The sequence below is a fragment of the Magnolia sinica genome, chromosome 1 (genome assembly GCF_029962835.1).
Source record: "Magnolia sinica isolate HGM2019 chromosome 1, MsV1, whole genome shotgun sequence".
Classification (NCBI taxonomy): domain Eukaryota; kingdom Viridiplantae; phylum Streptophyta; class Magnoliopsida; order Magnoliales; family Magnoliaceae; genus Magnolia; species Magnolia sinica.
Genome location: NC_080573.1, coordinates 8325810 through 8349521, shown reverse-complemented (window position 1 = coordinate 8349521; position 23712 = coordinate 8325810). Strand labels below are relative to the sequence as shown.

The window sequence follows — 23712 nt, the reverse complement described above, 5'->3', positions numbered from 1 at the left end:
ATGCCTAGGGCTGTCATGGGTCCCATAGTATCTGTGTCGGGCAAGCCAGGTTAACTTGGGTCTTGCTACGCCTAGATCTCGTTCTTGAAAACCTGAACTCTTATTCGGTACCCGATATCTAGTATCCATTGAACCTTTGGATCTAGGTTTTCAATCAAATAAGATCATTTACATGATCAGCCCACCCAATAGATGAATTAGATTGTACACACATGTTTCACTTTGACACATGCATGGTGTGCCGTTATAAGCATGTAACTTAATAAGCGTTGTTTCTTTGGTAATCTAATCAATATCTATTTAAAGAATATTTCCACAAGAACTAATTAAACACGGCTTAGACCAATTAGGCCCATTTTTAATGAATCCAACACTGCGCTTGCCACAAGTAGAAAATCTTATTTTCTTGCATAGTGATTGGTCCACATCATTGCCAAAGTTGTTGTCAGAACTGCTACATTAAATGCAATGGGTGATACTGTAGCCTAATTAAATTGCAACAAGCAGGCTGTCAGCATTGCTGCATTAAATGCAAAGTATAATGACGTAGCCCAATTAGCTTGCATCAAGTAGAATTTTTCTACTTGTGGCAAGCAAAGAATCCCAATTCATTTTTAATTGGTCTGAGTGGATGGGCCGAAAGCTGAACCCATTAATACCTAAGTTTCAGTCCAATCAAAAAAGTGAAACCCGAAATCAACCAGATTTCTCAACAAAAGAGATCTAGAGAGAGAGCCAATCCCATTAAAATTAGGTCAGGTCCACCTGAGTACCTAGAGCACCCACCGACAGTTCATCCCATCCAGAAACTCATAATTTTTGGGCAAGAACATCCAGTCGAGTGGACCCACTGATGGATGGGTTGGATATTGCTCCTATCTACCATGCTGGCATACATAATGCATGTAGATGGTATACTTCTCTGGTAGCCTTGCAAGCATAAACCTTTAGGAAAGTAGGTCTCCAAAATCTGATAATTCCCACACGGGGTTAGTCTCTACAATCTCACCTAAACAAGAGACCTGTAGATTGTACGCTTTGTATACGCTTGTGGACTTCACAAAGCTCATTCAGTTGTATATTTTAACTGCAGCCTTATACCTGTCTTCTTTCCTTCCAGAACTAGCCATCACAGATTGTACTTCGAGAGTATGGATGCGAGATTGTACCTCGCAGCAAGGGATGGAGATTTAGGAACTCTCATCCATCTTGCTAATGGGAACCCAGACATTCTCCGGTCTATGGTTCCACAAGGCACAATATCCTTCACATTACTGCCAGTGCTGCAAGAGAAGAACACAAACACATTGATTTTGTGAGGGAGACCATGCGCTGGTGCCCGACCCTCATCGATCAGGCAAATGACCATGGTGACACTCCCCTACATTGCGCTGCAAGGACCAGTCAGGTCATCTTAGTCAAGCTGCTGATGGGTCAGGTGGACCGTACCAGCCTAAGGAGAATAAATAACATGGGAAACACTGTTCTGATTGAGGCCATAACAAACTGTCATAATGAGGTTGTGATGAAGTTGCTGGAAACGGACCATTCCATCAATGACTCTGCTCGTAAGTTCTCCCATTCTTCTTTAATGGTACATATATTTAACTTGTGAACAAGACTAGTTTGATACTGTAGGCCCCACACTAGAATTAGAATTAATGAAAAATGCTCCCATGGGCTTCCTCTTCTTTTCGTCTTGTTTCCTGCAAGAACGGAAACGAACACCGTGCAGTAAACTTCTTGCATGTGGAAAATAAAATTTTCATCTCCCTACATTTGCCCAGGTACAAACGGCATGGGTATACATGCGAGCAAGATATTTACAATTAAAATTGAAGTATTAGGCACGCGTACTGCACCTAATTCCAAGCGTTTGGCTGTAGGTATCTCCTAATAGAGGAAACTATTTTTTGTCGGCCCTATGCAGAAGCCAAGAGTGACTCACACAAACATTGCATGTGTGCAAGATCCAGGTTGTTCACTAGGCAGACCCCACTGGCAATGTGTCCTAATACCCCAAAATCAGGCCAGTCCACTCTTCTGCAGGGCCACAATTGTCCAAAAAAGTGCATGCTGAAAGAGGATAACCCATGATCCACATTCAAACCGATGAGTGGAGGCCTTTTTTGGGCTATGTCAAATTCACGGTGGGTACTTCCCGATGAAAGGCCCGAATCAGGCACATGTGTGCATCCATGTTGGGATATGTAGGTTGCTAGTCCTCCACATAGGCTGATGGTGCTTGCAAGCAGCATTCCTAATAAAGCTTAAGCGAACCCACCACTGATAATGAGATTACGAGTTTTACCTCTTCAATAACTTTAGGCAACAGTTGCAGCCACTTCTCTTCAAATTTATCCAACAATGTTTTGGCCATTACATGAACATCACTTCTATCGTCATTGTATGTCATCGCATTCTTGAAAACCAGTCTCACATCAGCACATATTTCCCGCACGTTCTTATATCCAGTCCCATCCTTAGCATCCATCTGGTTCCGAATTGTACTAAAATCCATGGGCTTTTGAATAACCTAAAGCACATCACGGTTTAGAACATACAATGAAAATGCAGCTTTGGGGTAATACCCACTGCAAACAAATCAATGGACCACACTGAAGCGACATTACAAGAAGAGAAAATGGTGAATAAAAATAAAATTGTCACATATCATCCATGAAAAGAAAAAATTCACGGAAAGAAAAATAAAATTCATGAAGAAAAAACGTTGAAGAAAAATTCATGAAGAGAAAATGGTGAAGAATAATAAAATTGTCACATGTGATCCATGAAAAGAAAAATAAAATTCTGGGCTCCATTGAAGGGCTCTTCTTGGCCTGGCATGATGATGGCCTGGAGGAGAGGAAAATCCAGGCGGCAGATGGCTCTTCTAATTCCTATTGTCAATAATTTGCGGAAAGGGGGTTTTACTATTGTGAATGCGTAATACTCATGTTGGAGAGATGAAGAATCAGTGGATCACTTATTTATACACTGCCAATTTTCAAGGGAGTTGTGGGTCAGTGTGCTAGGTCACTTTGGAGTCAGTTGGGTGATGGCAGAATCGATTGCCAACTTTTTTGTCCAATGGCATGATGGTGGGTTGGTAGCAGGTACTAGGAGGAGGTGGAGACTATTTCTCTTGGCTGGTCTATGGGCTCCGTGGGCTGAAAGAAACAATATGCATTTCTGAAATTTGAGTGGCATTGCAAGGGGTGTTTTCCTCAAAGCGCTTGCTAATGTTGTTGAGTGGGATGGGGTGATGTCTTTGTAATATCTGTATTGGGTCTGCTTGTTTTTAGTTGTTACTTTTTTCTCTGTATTTTTTGGCACTTTAATAAAGTTGTCATCCTTCCAAAAAAAAAAAAAACCAAGAAGAAGACGAAGAAGAAAAGAAAAGACCCTGAATAATTATGCATAAGAGCAAATTAAGTGCCCTGATGTGTCCATTTGATCCAGACTGTTGATTTGATGTGCCCCCACATAGATGGAGAATGACATATGACATTTCCAGATTAAATGATTCTATCCATCTGCTCTGTGATTGTTATTTTGGATTCTTTACTGTGTCTTGCCTTGACTGTTTATTTCTGGGCCACTGATCCAAGGATTGGAATTGTCTAATCTGGCAAGGTGTTCAAAAATGGTAACCGTTACCGTTATGATATGGGCCGTAATGGCCGTTATGGCCGTTTTTTATTTTTTGAAAAAACTGTTACATGGCCGTTACGGATCCATTACGGCCTGTTTTTCTATAACATCCGTTTCGACTCCATAATGCGTAACGGTTATGACCGTTAGTGTTACGTAACGGCTGTTACGGCTGTTACGTAACCGATTTTGAATACCTTGAATCTGGGAGAGTTTTAGGTAAGCCATCCACTGCCAGATCCTTGACATAAACAGTTGGGATCACCAAACCATGGGCCCTGCATGTACAGGGTACAAACTGGTGCATTGGAGCATTATTCATATTTCCAAGGAATAAGAACCCTAAAATTCCTCCCATTAAAAGCCAAAGTGACAGTGTTTTCAAAATGTCTGAATTGAAGTTGCTTCATAATTGAGCTGTAGGTGAATTCCAAAATACATAAGACTAGAAATTTTAATAAGATAATTAGTGGTAACTAAACTAACAACATTGTTTAGAAACATGGCCATGTTAAAGCTGTAATGAGTCTCAAATAATTTAATCAGGAACTGAAAGTCTATGATCAGCATGCATATTCTGCTTTTGGATTGCTTATGAATACAAAATCCCTAACAAGAAGGGAAATCAAAAATATCAATTGTACACCAAGGAAAACCAGCCTCATTCTTGATAGATCCTTTCTTTTATTTTGTAGAATCTCGACTTTCACAAAATGACCTTCCTTATCAAAGTCAAAAGAGTGCTTTAACAGCTTTTGAATTTATGTTGAAACTCACACTAATAAGGGTACATTCAAATTTTGAATGGCTCGGAGGCCAGCTAATATAAAGTGAACTTTCCCGCTGAATTCAGATGTGGCATAAATTCTAAAAATAAATAAATAAAGGAAAAACAGAATGACATGTTGAAGAACTTGGGAAGAGGCTAAGTGACAAGGCTAATATCAACCATCATACTATGTAATAAAGGCACCCCATTTCTTTCTTTTCTTTTTTCTTTTTTCTCTTTTTCCTTCTTTTTTTTTTTTTTTTTTTTTGTTTTTGAATGTATAAAATTTCCTTAAAAGTTGTCATGTTCAATACCTGTCTCAAGCATGCACACGCGCACGTGTGTCTGTCTGACGCAAATAAACAATTCTATTAGGAAACAACCTAATTTACATTTTCATTTTGTATTTTTCAGGAGTACTTGTATACTCCTACAAAATTCCTAGCGTATCTCTAGTTATATAGCTACAGTTTTCTACATGTTAAGTATGTATGAAGAAAACTTCTATCATCATACATTTTTATTTCTCATTATCTATTTGTCAGCACATGTTGGGTTTTCCAGGGTTCTCATGTCCAACACATCAGGTCCATGACTGAAACTAACGCTCATGTAGATGTTCAAGTTACATATGTTCAAAGTGACATACGACATGCCTGGATGTTACAATTAGGAATGTAAAGGAACATTTCTTAGAAAATGAAGCATGCATAGAAGGCTGTAAGTAACAAGAAGCATTACCTCATAGTAGTCATGTAAACCAAGGCCCTCAACATCTCAGGCTGCATGAAGGGCCAAGCCCACTTGTGTTGTGTGATCTGGAAAATAAAGGGCATGCTTCATAAGGGAAATCAACCTCTAATACTTTTTGTTAATTAACAAATCAGCCTCTTAAGTTGAGAGCATCAAAGTAATCCCTGATCTTCATACATTGAAATGACAGGGTTGCATGGGAAATAGTTACAGTTTAAATGGACTCTAGTTTGACATAGCAAAAAACAAAGTGTAGCACATACAACAAGAAATGGCATGACCTTTTGAGTAATGAAAATTCCCAGTAAAAAGAAAAAGGTCTTAAGTAAAACCTGACTTTTCTTGGTACTTCATTCTTAATATACATCCATGTAAAATATACATGTGCATTCAAAAGACAGACTATTTGTCAAATATTCATATGTATTCAAAGATTGACCATTACCAATAGGGATTTAGTTATTGATAAATGAGATTTGAAATGGGAAAGCAGACATCTAATGAGACTCCTTTATCACAAGATGGGATTAAAGAACCAACACGAGGATAACAGTTGTTATATAATCGGCATGAAAAGAAAGCAATCATCTCATGAAATAGTAACTTCTATTGAAAATGGCATTAATGAGTCCCAGGGGGAGATTGACACACACATGTGTGCATTCCTACCACATTTGCATCATTGTCAACCCTGCTGCCTAAGAGTCTATAATGAAAACCCCCTTCCATACTCATTTAGTAGAAAATCTTATGAAGCCACTTTGAGTTTCATTAGTAGAAAGAAAAAGGCCAAAGGATTTATGTAGGTACCAATTAGGCTTCAACAATCTGGAAGAGGGAAAAAAAAAAAAAAGACAGCAAAATCTGAATCTTGCAATAGAAACAAATGGGAAGATTGGACAACGACCTTGGAAGTGTCAATTAACCACCAGTCTACCACTAGTAGGACCCTACAAGAGACAAATGACTCATACATGTGAACAAATAATTCCTTAAAATCCACGAATACAAAAGAACTTGTTGACTTGTATCGCATTATCAAGGAAACATGGAAATGTTAGCTGTGGGGTGCTGCTAGGCATTAGTGATTTGTATCAATACACCTCACTAAAATACAAATTTATCTTTAATAGGAACACAACCTGAAACGAAAATGGAGAAGTTAAAAAACTAATCAATGTTTTCACTAACAAGGTATGCTTTTGAGATGCATGCATCCTATAAGTTCTATGCAGTTCAGGAAGCATGTAGATGGGCTATAGGCCAAAAGTCGCAATGTCTGGACAACTCAGATCAACCATTAGTTGTGAGTTCTACATTTGTTGCAAATTCTGCCTGTTAAATGTGGACCCTTGCTCTGTTTTGATTTTTTGAGCCAACTGTCCGTTGTTCTGGGCATAGGCAGGATGGAAACCATGGTCAATCCCCTTGATTTTCAGCATATGACCCATTCACAAGGTGTACCACAAAATCAATGGGCCTGATCACTGAACACTAGTGCCATGTGCTACTAGAGATGTCTCAGCATGTATCATGGGACTCCCCAACACATATGCAACACGATAAGCTCCTCTTTCATTTAAATTAGCTCAGGAAAAATGTCCCAGAAGGAAGCAAGCAAGAACGAAAGACATATATTTTAAGCTTTATAATATTGAAGTCAAACTAGACAAAGATTGTTTGCAGGGAAAAAGGTTCCAAGTTACCTGGCCCAATATTGTGGAAAATTGATGCATGAGTTCTTCTATTCTCTTTGTACTGGCAGCATCTCTACGAGTTGGATCAAGATGCTTCTTACTGCTTGTGATCTGCTTCTCCTTTTTCCCGATCTTTCACAATCGAGCTACCTTTAAAACTACCGAGCTGCTTTTTACTTGAGGATGAGTAAAACTAAGCAACCTCAGTCACTCTTTGCTCGAGCTGCAAATGTAATTAAACAATTTAATAGAGATAGTCGATTCATTGGATATTCCAAAAGAGAACTACTAAGAATGTTATATGAAGAGGATTCATAATCCTCTTTGCATTCTATGTGCGAGAAGGACACACGAGTCTGTGATCCAGGAGGTTAGGTAGGTCCTAGGCATCCATGCCCTGTGCCAAAGATCAGTCAGTCTCGTTAAGAGAATCACTTATGTACATAAAAATCAACAGTTGGGATAACTTGATCAGTGGTCCACAGTCAGCAAACAAATGTGGCACATCTAATGAGAAGGCCTGTCTATTTCGGGGCAGATATATTCATGGCAGGGCCACCTGATGAAAGTCCGAAATCTTCCATGCTTGTGCTGCAAAGAGAATTCTCAATCCTCTCCAGGCAGACATCGTTGAAGTTGATTGTCCACAAATCCTGATAAAGTTAAAAGGACACCAGAATTTTTTTATAAATGTCACACTATGGTCACAGATGATCCTGAAATGGCATCCATGGAGACATTTACCAGAGAGCAGTAAAATGCATACATCTATGAATAGTATATACATGCAGAATAGTCATTAGAGACTGACAAACTAAAAAAGAAAACAGAACTACTTATAAATTTAAAACTATAATTCGAGCAATTGGCTATTTGACAAGACGAGGGAGTACGTAAACACAAAGCTAGATTTATGGAGGGGTGCTTTAGAATCTAAAGGATTTAGAATTAGCCAGACTGCAACAGAGTATATGGAGTGCAACTTTACAAACAATAGGAGTGAAAACGATGAACATTTAAGATTGCTGACCAAGAAGTTTCCCAAAATGACCATTTTTGTTACCTCGGGTCAATAATTCTTGGAGTGGAAAGATTGAGAAGGTTGTTTCCCATAGAATTCAAACTGGCTGGAAGAAATTTAGATGTGCCTTTAGAGTTTTATGAGATCATCATGTGCCACACAAACTGAAAGGAGATTTTATAGGATAGGTATAAGACCGGCCATGCTTTATGGGACAGAATGTTAGGCAGTTACGAAACAACATGTTCACAGGATGAGTATAGCTGAAATGAGGATATTGAGATGGACGAGTGGCAAGACAAGGAAGGATTGAATTAGATATGAATTCATTTGGGGAACCTAGAAGTAGCACCAGTAGGGTAAGTAGACTTAGAAGGTTTGGTCATGTGCAACTGAGATCAAGAATTGTGGCATTTAGGAGTGAGTGAGCTTTAAAAGGGCAAGGGGAAGGCATGAAAGGACATGGTTGGAAGTAGTAAGAAAAGTCTTGATGACCTATGGTCTAACTGAAGGTCTGGCCCTTGATAGAGTGGAATGGCTGAACAAGATTCATGTAGCCGGCCCCAATTGATTGGCATAAGGGTTAGACGACAACGACAATGATGAATACTAACAATTGGCCTCTGAGACCTACTGAATATAATTTTATGTATAGAGAGAGAGAGACCGCACAATCCGAATCTGTTCCTTGATTGCTTTTATGAAAATTTCTCTTTGATTAGTTGTATCAAGTGGATAAGAATTTCATTTTAATTTGGTTACTAAATACTGTAAAAATGTTACAGGTATAAGAAAATCGACAAATCCTACAAAAAGGTTTACGAATGTGCATAGACTAAGCATATCTGCATAAGCTTAATTACCAGTAACAAATGGGGTTGATACAGATACTACATGGCCCAACATTGTTTATCAACTCAAAATTTGGAAGGTGGTAGGCAAGCTAGCGGAATCAGAGAGCAGTTGGATAGCATGCATGAATATATAAGATGTTGATTTATTGTTTCATTTCATCCATTATTAAGTTCATTATATTTATGGGGTCCCAGCAGTTATCTCATACTATTGAAGTAGCTGATCAGATACCTATATCAGTAAGAAAAGAGAGCAACTTGTGGGACCTTTTAGAATGCTTTCTATCCAAGATTTTGAGGAGAACAGCAAAGTGATGCGGATAAATATCCAAGATAAGTCCATTATGATATATGCCATAAAAGTGTCATGCTTAAAGCATTCATGGATATCCCTTGAGTTGTCTCATATTCATAGATGTAGCATTTCCATGAACCTTTACTGAGATTCTATTGCGTTGGAAGTCTATTGCAACCAATTTCTTTTCTAAATCGTTTCTCAAACAAATTTATGCAATGAAAAACATTGAATACCTCATAAAAAGCAAATTGTGTGATTGAGAAATTACAATGCAAAGGACTTCGCTAACTCAATATATGAAAAGGACAGAGAATTCAACAATGGAGTCACAGGAAATAAGAGCTTTCTAATCTAACCTCATCAACCTTAGTGGTCACTTCATCAACCTGGTGCCTAATCATTTCCACTTCCACACCCCCGTCTTCTGCCCGCCCAGATCCTGCATTTCCGGTTTCCAGTACATTCCCCTGCACCTGAGCATCCATATCTAAAGCTGGTGCATCCATCACTATTATCTCTTAAAACCAATAGAAAAAATGTAAGCCCCTGCAACAAGAAAAAGGATGCTTTTAAACTGAGAAACAACAAAAGAATACTCATTTGCCTGCAATCTTTAACCAGGGCAATACAAAACTACTACTCTTCGATCGTCCCTTCTTCGATCGTGATTTTGGCTGACGACAGATCCATCGAACTCCCTGTTCATAGAGGAGGACCCACCTCCCCCTCCCGCATTGGGGGGACCTACAGCGGTGCAGGGTCCTTTCCCATCCACCGGAGACCTCCCTCGTCAGAGAAAGTGGAGAAGATCTTCGTTTTCGGTGCACCCGCGGAGTACCGGACATTTCCACAGGGGTAGGTGAGGCAATTTATTCTTCTCCTGCGTCTCTTCCTAATCCTTCTCCACGTGGCGACTGCGACTCGCTGGCGTATTCTCCTCTGAGTCCCCACCTCGAGCCGCACCCTCTGCCTGCCTTTCTGCATCGTCCCTACGTGGCGCGAAGAGAGGTGTCTCTCTCCGTACGGACGCTACTAGTCTAATTTCGCCAGCTCGTAGAGATCCCATATCCGAAAAGGCGGTTCTCGTTCGCCACATGTCGACCCCATCCCTCAACTTTACCTTTCATCCCGACCCTTCATCCCTCCATCACTCTGATCCCATCTGCCCAGCTTCAGTTGGAGTCAAGAGATCTTCTCCCTTTGATCTCAACCATACACCTGTTAGGGAGAACCTGCTTATCACCCCTCGATCATCCCTTTCCTTCATCCCCTCAGGGTCGGCTTCCCCATCGGTGGAGGAGGATGATAGTCTCAGCGATTCAGGGTCCAGCAGACAGGAAGATAGAAACACCCTCTTGCAACTTATATCGTTCGATGCTCCTACTGACCATCTGTCTCTTGCAGACGATTCGTCCCTTTGCTCATTATCTCCTGCATCCTTCGACACCTCTAAATCCGAATGTTTCTCTCTCGCCAGCTCCGACCTCAACCTTCCTTCTCTCTTTCTGGATCCTTCCCAAGCAGACATCATTATAACGAAACCTCTGCAGACGAGATCAACCCTTTCAGACGTCGGTTTGTTAGAGGAACAACAACGGGCTAAGCTAAGCAAGAAGATTCACACTAAGAAGTGGATTCGGGATGCTATGGGTCACATCGGCAGATTTCTGGGCCTCTCCTTCGGCAACTGTCTTAAGGATTACCTTGCTCTTTTTTAGTGTGTGGAGAATAGGGGTCGTCTGTTGGACCCTAACCGATCCTCTCAGAAAAGAACCCCAAGGGGTAGAAGAAGAAAAGCTTAGAAGCCCAATTCTATCAGCTCAGAAATCATTCCAGCTATCTCAGATGATTCAGAGCTCAAGAGAAAGCGAGGAAGTGAAGTTGTCCCATGAAGATAATCTCATGGAACGTTCGGGGTTGGGGTCCAAACAAAAAAGGAGACTTATTAAGTCTTCCTGCAGTAGAAACAACCCCCACATTATTTGCCTCCAGGAAACCAAGATGAAAGGGATGGATTCTCAGCTCATGAGTTCTATATGGAAAGCCTCTGATGCTAGTTGGGTGATTAAAGAAGCTTCGGGCAGCTTAGGTGGTATTCTTATAGCCTGGAGAGTTTCTCATTGGCCCCTCCTTAACAGCTCTGTGGGATCTTTCTCTATTTCTGCTACTCTCAGGAATAGCGTCTCGAGTAAGGATTATCTCATTTGTTCGGTATATGGGCCCACCAATTTCTCTCTGAGGAGCGCGTTCTGGAAAGAACTATCCTCTATCTGTCAGAGCTTCAATGGTCCTATCTGCTTCGCCGGAGATTTCAACTCTATCAGGTTTTTGACAGAAAAATCTTCGGGGAATTCTTCTAAATCCCAGATGGCCGCTTTCTTAGATTGGATCGACAGTAACAGCCTGTTCGATCTTCCCCTCCTAGGCTCCCGTTTCACCTGGACTAACGGGAGACTAGACCCTATCTTATGTAGATTGGATCGCTTTATTATATCTGCTGAATGGCTGAATCTCGTACCTACCTCCTCTCAGTCAATTCTTCCCAAGACTACTTCTGATCACTGGCCTCTGATCTTATCGACAGAGGAGGTAGACTGGGGTCCGAAGCCGTTTCGTTTTAATATTGCTTGGCTCCATATGACAGGTTTTAAATCGATGATCGCTGATTGGTGGCATGAAGCTCAGTTCCAGGGCTATGCGGGTCATCGACTTTGTTGTAAATTAAAGTTTTTAAAAGACAAACTCAAGCAGTGGTCTAAAGAGGAAAAGATCCATTCGATCCAGGAGCTAGATTCGATCCTTAGGGATATTCAGAAGATCGACACTCAAGCCGAAAGCAGTCCTATGTCTTCTCACACTCTAGCGAACAGAATTCAATTAGTTCAAGCCCTCTCTGACAAAATCTATCAGGAGGAAATCTCTTGGAAACAGAAAGCTCGTATGAAATGGACCAAGGAAGGTGATAGGAACACGAGCTATTTCCACAACATTGCCTCAGTCCAAGATCAGGTCAACCGCATCACCTGCATTTCTTCAGATGGTGTTTGGACAGACGATAGCGATACGATCAGCACATCTGCTGTTTCTTTCTTTCAATGCCTCCTCCAAAAAGAGAATTGGTCCAGACCTCGTTTGGATAATCTTTAGTTCAAACGTATTAGTGTACAAGATGATGCATACCTGGAGTCTCGTTTTTCGAAGGAAGAAGTCCTTAAAGCCGTTATGGATCTGGGTGGCGACAAGTCTCCCGGCCCAAACGGTTTCCCCATTCTCTTTTATCAGACTTTCTGGGATCTCCTTCAAGAGGATATGTTGTCCTTTTTCAATGAATTTTTCGAATGAGGTAGATTGTCAAAAAACATTGGTGTCACGTTCATCGCTCTGATTCCAAAACGTCCGGGAGCTTCCGAATTCCAACACTATAGACCGATTAGTCTTATTGGTAGCTTGTATAAAATTATGGCGAAAGTGCTTGCTAACAAATTGAAGAAAGTTATGGATTCGATCATAAGCCCAAATCAATGTGCGTTCATTCCAGGAAGACAAATCATCGACACAGCTCTTATCGCTAACGAATGCCTTCATTCCAGTCATCAATCAAAGGGGAAGTTCATTCTCTGTAAATTGGACATGGAGAAGGCGTACGACCACGTGGATTGGGAAGTCCTTCTTTATCTGATGAAACGGATGAGTTTCGGCAACCGCTAGAGACAATGGATAAAAGAATGCCTAAGTTCAGCCTATTTTTCTGTCATTGTTAACGGCTCCCCGAAAGGTTTTTTTAAAAGCTCCCGCGGTCTCAAACAAGGTGATCCCCTTTCTCCCTTCCTCTTTCTTATCATCGGCGAAGCCTTCTCGACCATGATCTTGAAAGCTCAATCGGAAAACATTTTCAGGGGAGTTCAAATGAATGGTATGCTAGCCCCGCTTTCCCACGTGCAATTCGCGGATGATATTCTAATCTTCTCTGAAGCAACTTCCGATTCCGTTGCCAATTTGCGAACAGTGATCAGATGTTTCGAAGCAGTTGTGGGGCTGAAGGTGAATCTATGTAAGTCCAAATTATTTGGGGTTAATCTGGAGGATCAGGAAAGTGAGGCTTTAGCTGATCTTATGGGGTGCGGTTTAGGATCCCTTCCAACTGCTTTTGTGGGTCTTCCCTTATCTATCGGGCAACCCAAAAAGCAGCAGCGGGACAAAGTCTTACAAAGATTCCACAACCACTTAGCTGGATGGAAACGTCGTTTTTTATCAATTGGCGGAAGACTTACGCTTATTAAAGCTACTTTATCTAACCTTCCCACCTACTTTATGTCTCTTTTCCGTTGTCCAATTGCGGTTCTTAATTCCATCGACAGGCTCAAACGCAATTTTCTCTGGAGCGGCAATGAAGATAGGAAGAAATTCAGCCTGTTGAAATGGAACAAAGTATGTAAATCCTTTAGCTGGTATCAAAGACCTCAGATTAATGAACAGGGCCCTGTTAGGTAAATGGATTTGGAGACTTGGTAATGAAAAGGACAATTTGTGGAATGTTATTATCAAAGGAAAATATGGGAGTTCGCCTGGAGGCCGGTGGACGATTGATTCCTCCCTTTATAGGACTTTTGCTATATGGAGATGAATCAGTCGGATGAAAGAAGAGGTCACCCGGTGGATTAGTTTTGAGGTGGGCAAGGGAGATTGCATTCAGTTTTGGCAAGATACATGGATAGGTGATATCCCTCTGAAGGACAAATTCCCCTCCATCTTCAAGGTGGCGAGTAAGAGAAACAACTTCATAGCAGATAACTACTCCCTTGTTGCGGACAAAGTGGTTTGGAATATCTCCTGTAGGAGGAATCTGGAGGACTGGGAAGTTGACCATTTTGTTGCTCTGTTACAATATATTCAAGAAGTGCCCCTGAATATTAACTGCAACGACACTATCATTTGGAAGCATGAAAAGTCGTCCGTTTTCACGGTCAGTCTTTTTTCAAAATTATATCGGCCAGCAATGAATCTGCCCCCTTTCAACACCCCCACTTCATTTGGAAATATGTTGTTCCTCCAAAGCTTCAGGTGTTCGGCTGGTTGGCTGGGAACAACCGAATTCTGACCCTGGACAATCTCAAGAAGAAAGGAATGATTCTTCCCAACATCTGTTTATGCTGTTTATCCTCTGAAGAATCAGTTAGCCATCTGCTGATCCACTATCCTTTCGCTTACTCGGTCTAGTGTGCCATTCTCTCTTGTTTCAAAATTAGTTGGTGTTTCCCTAAAGATGTGGATACTCCTCTCAAAGCTTGGCACGGGGTTAGATTAGGCAAACACAAATCGAGGATCTGGCGGACTGGAATCTTAGCAGTTTGGTGGGCTCTTTGGACTGAAAGAAAGAAACGATGTTTTCAGAACGAAGCAAAGCCCTCCCACTTAGTTTCTTCCTATGCTAAATGCTTTATTGCCGAATGGGCGTCCCTGAGGGAAGGGACCAATGTAGATCTTTCTTTCTTGTTGTCTTAAGGGTCTGCCTCCTCAGCAGCTCCCTTCCTTTCTGTTCTCTCTTTCTTTTAATTCAAGTTATCTTTCAAAAAAAAAAAAAAAAACTACTACTCTGGATAAAGAAACAAACCAAATGCACATGACTGGAAGACAACTACTAGTGCAATTATATCCTTAGTTTCAATAAATTTGCCAACACTTACCACTAGCAACACCTTATTTGACAGCACGTGATATCAAGGTATCCATCCTGATTGGTAAAAACACCCTTTCTTTTCTGCTCATGGCAGGACAATAACACAAGCTTGGACAATCGTACTATGTAGGGTGGAGTTGGGTGCCTTAACTAGTTGGGGTAGGCATAAATAGTGGCTTCTTTTGTGAAAATTTTACTAGCATGTGCAAAGCCACGCATTTGTGTACAAGTACACAACATGACTCAAAGGTATATGTACCATGCGACTTGTGCATGAAAACATACAAATATTGTAAGTGAACTTCCTAAAAGCTAGATATAATTTGCTCATCACCAAAACCCCAAAGGTATTTCAGTTTGCGTGTAAGCTGAAGAGCTCTAAATCAATGTTACCTAAAAAATGAAACCGCCGACTTTTTCCTTTCCGGATAGAAAATTCCAGATTGTGGGCCATTCGCGATCCAGGTTGCTATTTCTGGCGATCCAAAATTATGGATCTTTACTCCTATTTATTAAGTTAATGCAAATTCCAAAATTATGGATCTTTACTCCTACTATTTATTAAGTTAATGCAAATCTCTATTACAATGTAGAGACATATACGTTTATTTATTTAGTTATAATATAACACTAAGTGTGTGAGGTCTATAATAGTAACATTCACCATTTCATATATAAACTGCAATATGAGTTCATATATAAAACTATACTGCATACACATTCAAATGAAGCACATAATCCTACCCCTAGTTTACCATGTATTGGAGGTAGCGCACTGCATACCTGTTCCCATACCATGTGCCAAGGCGACCTGCGATCTAGGTAACCATCATTTAAATAGAGAACACAAACACATTTCACCAGGAGGAGTTCTACCATAGTCTGGCAATGTAAGGTAGATCATATGTTCACGAAGATATCCACAGGCCTCTCAGCATAGAAGTATGTCAAGTTGTCAAGCCAAATCAGACCTCACTATGAATTAAGGAGAAAAAAGTACACCATGATCATACTGTGTAATCCCGTTATGGGTACACGTACCAAGTAAGGATCAGGTAAAGAGGGTCCTCTAAATCAAAATTCTTAGATACATGTGCTGAAGTACTCGTTACAAGTCACAAGTACAATCATGTTAAAAAGTTTCCCTAATAATGCCCCTAAAAAATTCGCCTAATAATGTTGTAATTTAGGTATGTCCCGATCGGTGGTATTCAGGAGAATTCTAAATAATTAGTACATCTAGAGTTAAACAATAATAGAGCCAGAGTTAAAAGTCATAAGGGAGGGAGATCCCTTATCCTTGACCTTATTGGTGCACATCTGATATAGGCACTCCAGTTTTTTGAAGTATTCAAGTATCATAGACCTTAACCATCTGACCATTGGCCAAGGAATGGTAGCTGAAAAGAGGAAAGCATCCAAGGTCTCCAACGGGCAAATTTGAATGGTTATGATCATCTGATCAATGTATTTTTGGGCCATCCCCATCCCCTTCCCCATTAGGACCCTGGTTTCATGATCTGGCTTGATGCACTATGCAGTGTACTGTTGAGAGGGGTGGCAATGGGTCACATCAGCCTGCAGGTCAACTTGTCCGGCCTAGTTTTGAGGTGGGTTTGTGCCGAGTTAATGGGTAGTGGGTCAGGCAATGGTTAGAAAACAGGGCCATTTAAGTAAATGGGTCTGGCCCAAGTTGAACCCTTCCCAACCCATCCTGCCCATATATCCTCTTAAAGGGGGATCTGGCCCAAAACCCGAAACAAATTGACAGACGATGAGTATAGATACGTACATTGAAGCAAATTATGAATGCATGTTTGTATGTACCATTACTTGTGCAGGGTTAGGCATACCTTTAGCCCCATATTCCATCCTTAAACCTGACTGTTCTCGTGCTGGGTCAGTCGAGCCCGACCTGATTACAATTAAATGGTTTGGGTCAGGTTTGGGCCCCAGGGTAATGGGTTGTGGGTTGGATTCAGACCAGAATTCTTGGCCCATTTAGTAAACAGGTCATGCTTGGGATGACCCAAACACGATCTGAACCCAATTCATCCCCATCCGAACTGTCAATATGTGCTAAAAAAATACTACCTGAATAGATACGGAGTTACTTAATGTCACCGAAGCTTTACAAACAAAAGGATCAGCAACAGATAATCCACAACCATCTATTGAACCACCGCCATCTACGGAGCAAAACTATACGCTATAAATCAGCATATACAAGTGCATGCAGAATTATATGATCCTCGACCGTGGATAAGCATATCATAATTGTTTTTCAGTCTGTACAAGCAGGGCCCATGTTACACTTGATCCAGACCATTGGTCTGTTCAGCTATGGAAACCATTGTTAATGGACAAAGCCCTAAAAAATCTCCTAGACAGGACAACCCCATACTTTCAATAAATAGTCAATTAAGAAGATAAAATGCTGCAAAGGTCCACATTCAACTGAAAAAGGTCCATCTGAAACTGGTGGCTACAATCTTCCAATATGGAATATTGAAGACTTTTGGGCCATGGTCCATCCAAAGCACTGAACCACGGCCCCCCACTGAACATATTCCTCTTAGTGCATGGAACAAACACCTAAAGAGCATTGTAATATTATTTCAATAAAATGGAAATACCGAAATAATCAGTACCTCCTCAGAATCACAATTATATTAGGGGCCGTTTGGATGCCTGTAACTTCTGTAAAATGTAAGAAAGTTAGAGGTGACTTTCTTACCGTTTGTGTTTGGGGGAGAAATGTTACAGGAAACAAAGTCTCGGCCGCCTGTAACTTTCTATCAGGTAAGATTGCAATAAATGTAACAGAGGAATTAAGAGTTTTTCAAGTCATAGGTTACTTTGTTACAGGAAATTTCGAATTTTGGAGATGGAGGTGGAAACGCAGCTGCATTGAAAGTGCACCTACCTGCTCTGACCCAACGTCTCCTTCTCCCTCTCTCAGCGTCTCCTTACCTCTCTCTCTTTCAGCGTCTCCTTCTCCCTCTCTCAGCGTCTCCTTACCTCTCTCTCTCTCAGCGTCTCCTTCTCCCTCTCTCAGCGTCTCCTTCCCTCTCTCTCTCTCTCTCTCTCTCTCTCTCAGCGTCTCCTTCCCTCTCTCTGCTGTAGCAAGGTAAGCCCCGACCCTTATTTGTTTCTCTTTTTTCTTTTTTCTTTTTCTTTTTGTTTTTTGGCCTCCCCTTCATTGTTTTTCCTTTTGCGTTAGTGCGAACGGGCGCTATTTGGCCAGTGGCGGTTTCGGATCCCTAACTGCGGGGCCCACAGTGATGTACTTTCCTTACATCCACACCGTCCATCCGTATTGAAAGCTCATTTTAGGTTATAACCCAAAAAATGAAGCTGATAAAAAATCTCAAGCAAGCCACACCACAGGAAACAATCTTAACTAAATTCCTACCATTAAAAACAACACAGGTCCACTGAAATATTTATTTGCCATCCAACCTGCTGATAATGAAATCGGATTGCGTACGCTCATATATCGTACTGAGTAAACTCAGTTGGGCCCACCCTGAATGTATATGGTTTATCCACGCCATCCATCCGTTTTTCCAGCTCATCTAAGGGATTATTGAGACCAAAATTGAAGCAAATCCAAGGCTCAAGTGGGTCATACCACTGGAAACGGTGGATTTCCACGGTTGAAACCTTGCTAGGCCCCACGGTGATGTTTATTTGTCATCCAACCGGTTCATGAGATCATACAAACATGGATGAAGGGAAAAATCAATATATAAGCTTGATCCAAAACCTATGTGGCCCCAAGAATTTTTCAACAGTAGAAGTTTGATTCACATTGTTGCTTATGGTGTGGTCCATTTGATCTTTTGATATTCTTCATTTTTTGGATCAAGACTTAAAATTATATGGTAAAATGGATGGGCAGAGTGAATACAATACATAAATCATAGTGAGTCTTAAAGAGTTACGTTGATAAGGTAACAAAGCCTTGGGCAAAAATACTGAACAAATATCACCTTGATCCAAAAAATTTTGTGCTGGGAGAAGCTTTCGTTGTTCAATTACTACTATTTCTTATACTACGGTCTACTTGAGATTCAGATCTTCTTACTTTTTGGATGATGTCATAAAACGAGCTTTCAACGTGGATGAACAATGTGAATGTGAGAAAAATACATCACAATGGGCTTCAAAATTTGGGATCCCACGTGCCTCAATGGATCCACTCCATTTTGACTAGCAATGTTAGCTAATAGCTAGATCATTACTAGTTGGTGCATTATAGGCCCTGCCATGTTGCATGTGTTTTATCCATGTTATTCATCAATTTTTCCATATCATTTTAGAGCTTGATCCCAAAATGAGGAAACAAAGGCAAATCTCAACCTTAGGTGTTCATGATTAAAATCCTCCTACTACTCACTATAATGTTTATTTGATGTCCTACCTCATGATTAGCTCATAAAGATTTGGAAGAAGGGAAAAATAAATATTAATTTGATTTTAAACTTGTGGCCCTCAAGAAGTTTTTAAGTTACATATAAGTGAGTCACTTATACATATTTTTTAATATGCAGACCTACTTTTAAGACCCGCTTAATGATTAGTTTAGCTTAGGAATTGGTTCAACTATTCATCTAAATGGGTTCAATAAAATTATATACTTTTATCCAAGCTTTTTTATGTGTCAATTTGATTTTTAAACAATTTCATACTCCAGACTCAGGTTAGTATGAATAGACAACATCATAACTGTAACTAACTTACAGGTTATCCAAATACAAAAAGTTACCTGTAAGTAAATTATAGCTTACACCCAAATAGAATGATTTGTAACTTTCTTTCACCTGTAAGTAGGTTACTTATAACTTACTTATAACTTAAAAAACTTACAGGCATCCAAACGCAACTTAAGTGACTTATAGGCTAACATTCTAATTTTCCAAAAAGAAGGGAAGAGGGGAGACACACATTTGTGCTCTCTTAAACTGTGACCGATCGAGGGTATGTCCCACCAGATGAACATTGTAGAGAGAGGCGTACATGGGTTAATTTGGAAAATGAGAATTTGACGATTTCAAGAAAAGGAGAAGAGTTTCTTGCAAGAAGAAGTTGGGATTTCTGACTCATTTCCCCAACTTCCTTCGAATCTGATCTTTCTCACCGGAAGGAGTCGAAATGACATAGATCTGATCTTCCTCCAAATAAATCTAAAGCCTTTCGCTCGAAGTTACTGCATTAGGAAGCTAGGTGGGGGCCACTAGGAAGCTAGGAAATCTGCACTGTATGCTTTAAACTCTATGTAGCCCACCATGATTTATGTATTTTATCCACTATGTCCATTCATTTTACCAGATAATTTTGGGGATCTAGCACAAAAATGAAATGCATCCAAAGCTCAAGTGGACAATATGAATTGACCTACCATTGAAAATTTCTTAAGAGCAACAGAAGTTTTAGATCAAGCTGATATTTGCGTTTTCCCTTCATCCATGTCTACCTGATCTTATTAATAAGTTAAGTGATAAATAAAACTGTGGGCTCTAGGAATGTTTCAATGGTGGAAATCAATATTCTCACTGTTTCCTGTGGTATGGTCCACTTAAGCTTCAAATATGCACTCCATTCACATGCGAGGAAACTCACATCCTCCAAGTACAACATAAAATACCTATGTATATAAGACACAACATATTATATATGTAAAATTAACTCTATCTATTTGGTTCTATCATGTGTATTAATATTAGTCATAATGCTAAAAATCAATTAAATTTATGATCTAGATGGACCGAACTACATTCAATAGTAGGGATGTGATCCTTATAACGGAAGTCTCCTCAAATCAAGCACAAGATCACTCTTAGCTGATTTTTAGGCTGAACAGCTGCGTGTAACAGCTACCTGATTAAGTTGATTTTTATGCTAAACAACTGCGTGTAACAGCTATCTGATTAAGCTGATTTTCAGGGTGAACAACTGCGTGTAATTATTCTATATACTTGTATATATTCTTCTAGATAGCAATAAGAAAAATGTGGGTCAATATTTTCAAACTCTATCATGGCATCACACGAGCCTTCCTCCCACGAGAACTCGATCCCAAACACTGAAACTACCCATAGGCGTGTGTTTGGGCCACCATGGTATGCATCTTTCATTAAACATATTAATCAAGTGCAAATCTTTAGGATGAAGAGAATACATAAAAAATAAAGCCTCATAAAAAGCTCGAGTAGGCCATACCATGTGAACATACAATTTTTGAAATAAATTTTACAATTTTTCGATTGGTATGGTGTATGAAAGCTTTTATTCAGACTTATGTTCTATAATAAAAATAATGTTTTTCACCTAATAATTAGTTTAGCTTAAGAATCAATCCAACTAGTCATCTAAATGGGCTCAATAAAATTACATACTTTTATCCAAACTTTTCTATATGACAATTTAATTTTTAAACAATTCTATACTCTAAACTCAGATTGGTGTGAATATAAAACATCTTACCTGTAACTAATTTACAGGTTATCCAAATACATAAACTAAGTTTTTTTCTGTCATGGGGCTACCCAAATGTATATTTTGATGATATAGTGACATGAATAGCCCCCTTTTTTTGAAAAAAAAAATTTCAATTTAAATTATTATGCATTTCAAATATCTTTACTTGATAGGATATAGTTGCTATAATCGCAGCAGGGAGTTTTATAAAGCAGACCCCCCGAAGCATAAATATTTACTAAAGTCCGATTTCCTTAATTTTAGATACAATTTATGTGTAAAATTTCATTTCAGTTATACTGATACACTTCTGTCCTGGATAATTTGCAATGATATCGTTACGCCTTAACAGCTGGTGACTCTGAATCACAGGGATGTATGAAATAGTGGTTTACAATTGCAGGAAAATGAATAGAAAGTATTACGTGGTGTTTGTTAGAAGAGTTCATGGAATATATGACAGGTGGGAGGATTGCAATGCATAGGTTCATCGATTCAGTAGCTGCAAACACCAGTCATTCAGGACGTACGAAGATGCCATCAATGCGTGGAATCAACATAAGGTATTGTAACTATTAACTTACATAATTTCATTTCATCCTACATCTGGAACTTGATCTAATATATGATTTATTACTCTATCATTTAGGCTACGGTCTTCAATGGAGCAGTGGAGAGGACACCTCATCTTGACAATGTTCGTGAGTCACCTTGTGCGGCGACGATGGAGACTGGTTGGAGTGTAAGTGCTCCGGCAGAGGGAATCGTCTCTCAGAATTTCGGTGATATGGGCACGGAAGATGGCGGAGCGGAAAGAGTGGCAGATGCTGGTGAAAGAGGCCAACAACTTATAAACGTCCCCTTGTTGGTTTGCTGCTTGGTCTATTCACTTTATATGTAGTTGTTAGAGAGTTTATTTTATCCTTATTTATGTGAGGAAGGGGAGATTATGATTCTTGATTGAATCATCTTCTTTTGAAGACGTGTGGGTCTGTTTGAGCATAGAAATGTTAAGTGGTGAATAGTGGCATTTTTGAAACTTACATTTGAACTCGTTCGAGTGGGTATCAGATTGGATCAACAATCCGATCACATGTTCAGGGTTTTAACAACTTTTAATTTTTGACATATCTTTTTTTCCCTAGTTTTTCATGATTTATCAACCTATATTTTACATGTTGTTTTTGTACAGATTGTACGGATCAAAACGGTGGGCCAAATCCTGTTTTGTCCCACAAGCAGTAGATGCACGGTTGGAATCGGATCACCTCCTAAAATTGAAAACGTTTCTAATGTTGGATCCTATGTGTCCCAATACTCTGCTCGAACGGCATCGATTGGCTACATGGCCCTAATTCAAACACAATCTGACAAATCAAATAGATGGACGACACGGATGGGACATCATTGAGGGGCCCACATAGAACTGACATTCAACCATGAGAAGCATGATGGGTAGGAAACAGATCGACCAACCCCCTGCCACTAGCCAATTGCTAGTGGTCTATGCTCTGTGGGCCCCATGATGTGTTTGTTTCATCCATTCCTTCCACACATTCTTATATATCATTATATGGTATAAGCAAAAAAAAATGAGGTTGATCCATATTTCAAGTGGACCATGTAGTATTGATTGAACGCCCAATTAATAAATTTTTTAGGCCATAAAGTTTTGGATCAACTGATATATATTTTTTCCCTTCATCCAAGTCTATATGACCTAATCAACAGGTTAGATGTCAAATAACCATTATAGTGGGCCCTAAGATGTTTTTAGTGGTGGACATTCAGTCACAATTGTTTTCCCTTGGTGTGGTCCACCTGATATTTAGATATACTTCATTTTTGGGATCAAGCCCTAAAATTATCTTAATAAATGGATGGACTGCGTGGATAAAACACATACATCATGGTGGGGTCCACATAGCACCGACCACTAGCCACCTAGCTGGTGTCAGCATCATTAGCCAAATCGTGTCCTGATGGGTATAGCCAGTTCTAGTCGAGATCGATATTATATGTATATACACCCAACAACCCTAATATGTCATATCCAAACATTGATCACTAGACACATTTATATATGACCCCAAACAAGCACTCTGATCCAAACATTGATTTATCATCTGTTGATGTGGATGTATAATGATTTCTCTCGAACATATACATGAACAGTACTTAGATACAATACAATACACTATTATACATCAATCCAAACAGGCCCTAAGAGATATTCTATCATATCTTTGTCCCAAAATCCCAAAGACTCGACCCATGCCCAAACCAACTCAAGGTCGTGGTTTTGGTTAAGAATTTCTAGCCTAAGTGCAATACGACCAAAATGTCGGGTTAGGCTAGTTGATTTCAAGCCGAGCATGACCGAATTTGGGCCTCTACCAGGGTACTGTTGTAGCTCATCCAAAGTACATGTGAAAGCCAATCCCCACCATCCAAATTGCATGTAGTCCCCAGTGTGGACGCATTGTCTGCAAATCAGTGTTTGATG

At 39.9% G+C, this 23712-nt stretch overlaps 1 protein-coding gene and 1 pseudogene across 1 annotated transcript; one reads left to right on the top strand and one right to left on the bottom strand.

The window, feature by feature from the left end:
- Positions 1–1643: 1643 nt before the first annotated feature.
- LOC131238705 (transcription factor GTE6-like) lies at positions 1644–17898 on the bottom strand (annotated as a pseudogene).
- Positions 10688–12193, top strand: LOC131227097 (uncharacterized). Its single transcript, XM_058222841.1, has one exon. It carries the CDS (start codon positions 10688–10690, stop codon positions 12191–12193), a length of 1506 nt encoding a protein of 501 aa, XP_058078824.1.
- Positions 17899–23712: the final 5814 nt, after the last annotated feature.

Bases quoted from the DNA above. Each gene is read 5' to 3' on its own strand.
- LOC131227097 (XM_058222841.1), top strand. From the start codon at position 10,688: ATGCTATGGGTCACATCGGCAGATTTCTGGGCCTCTCCTTCGGCAACT.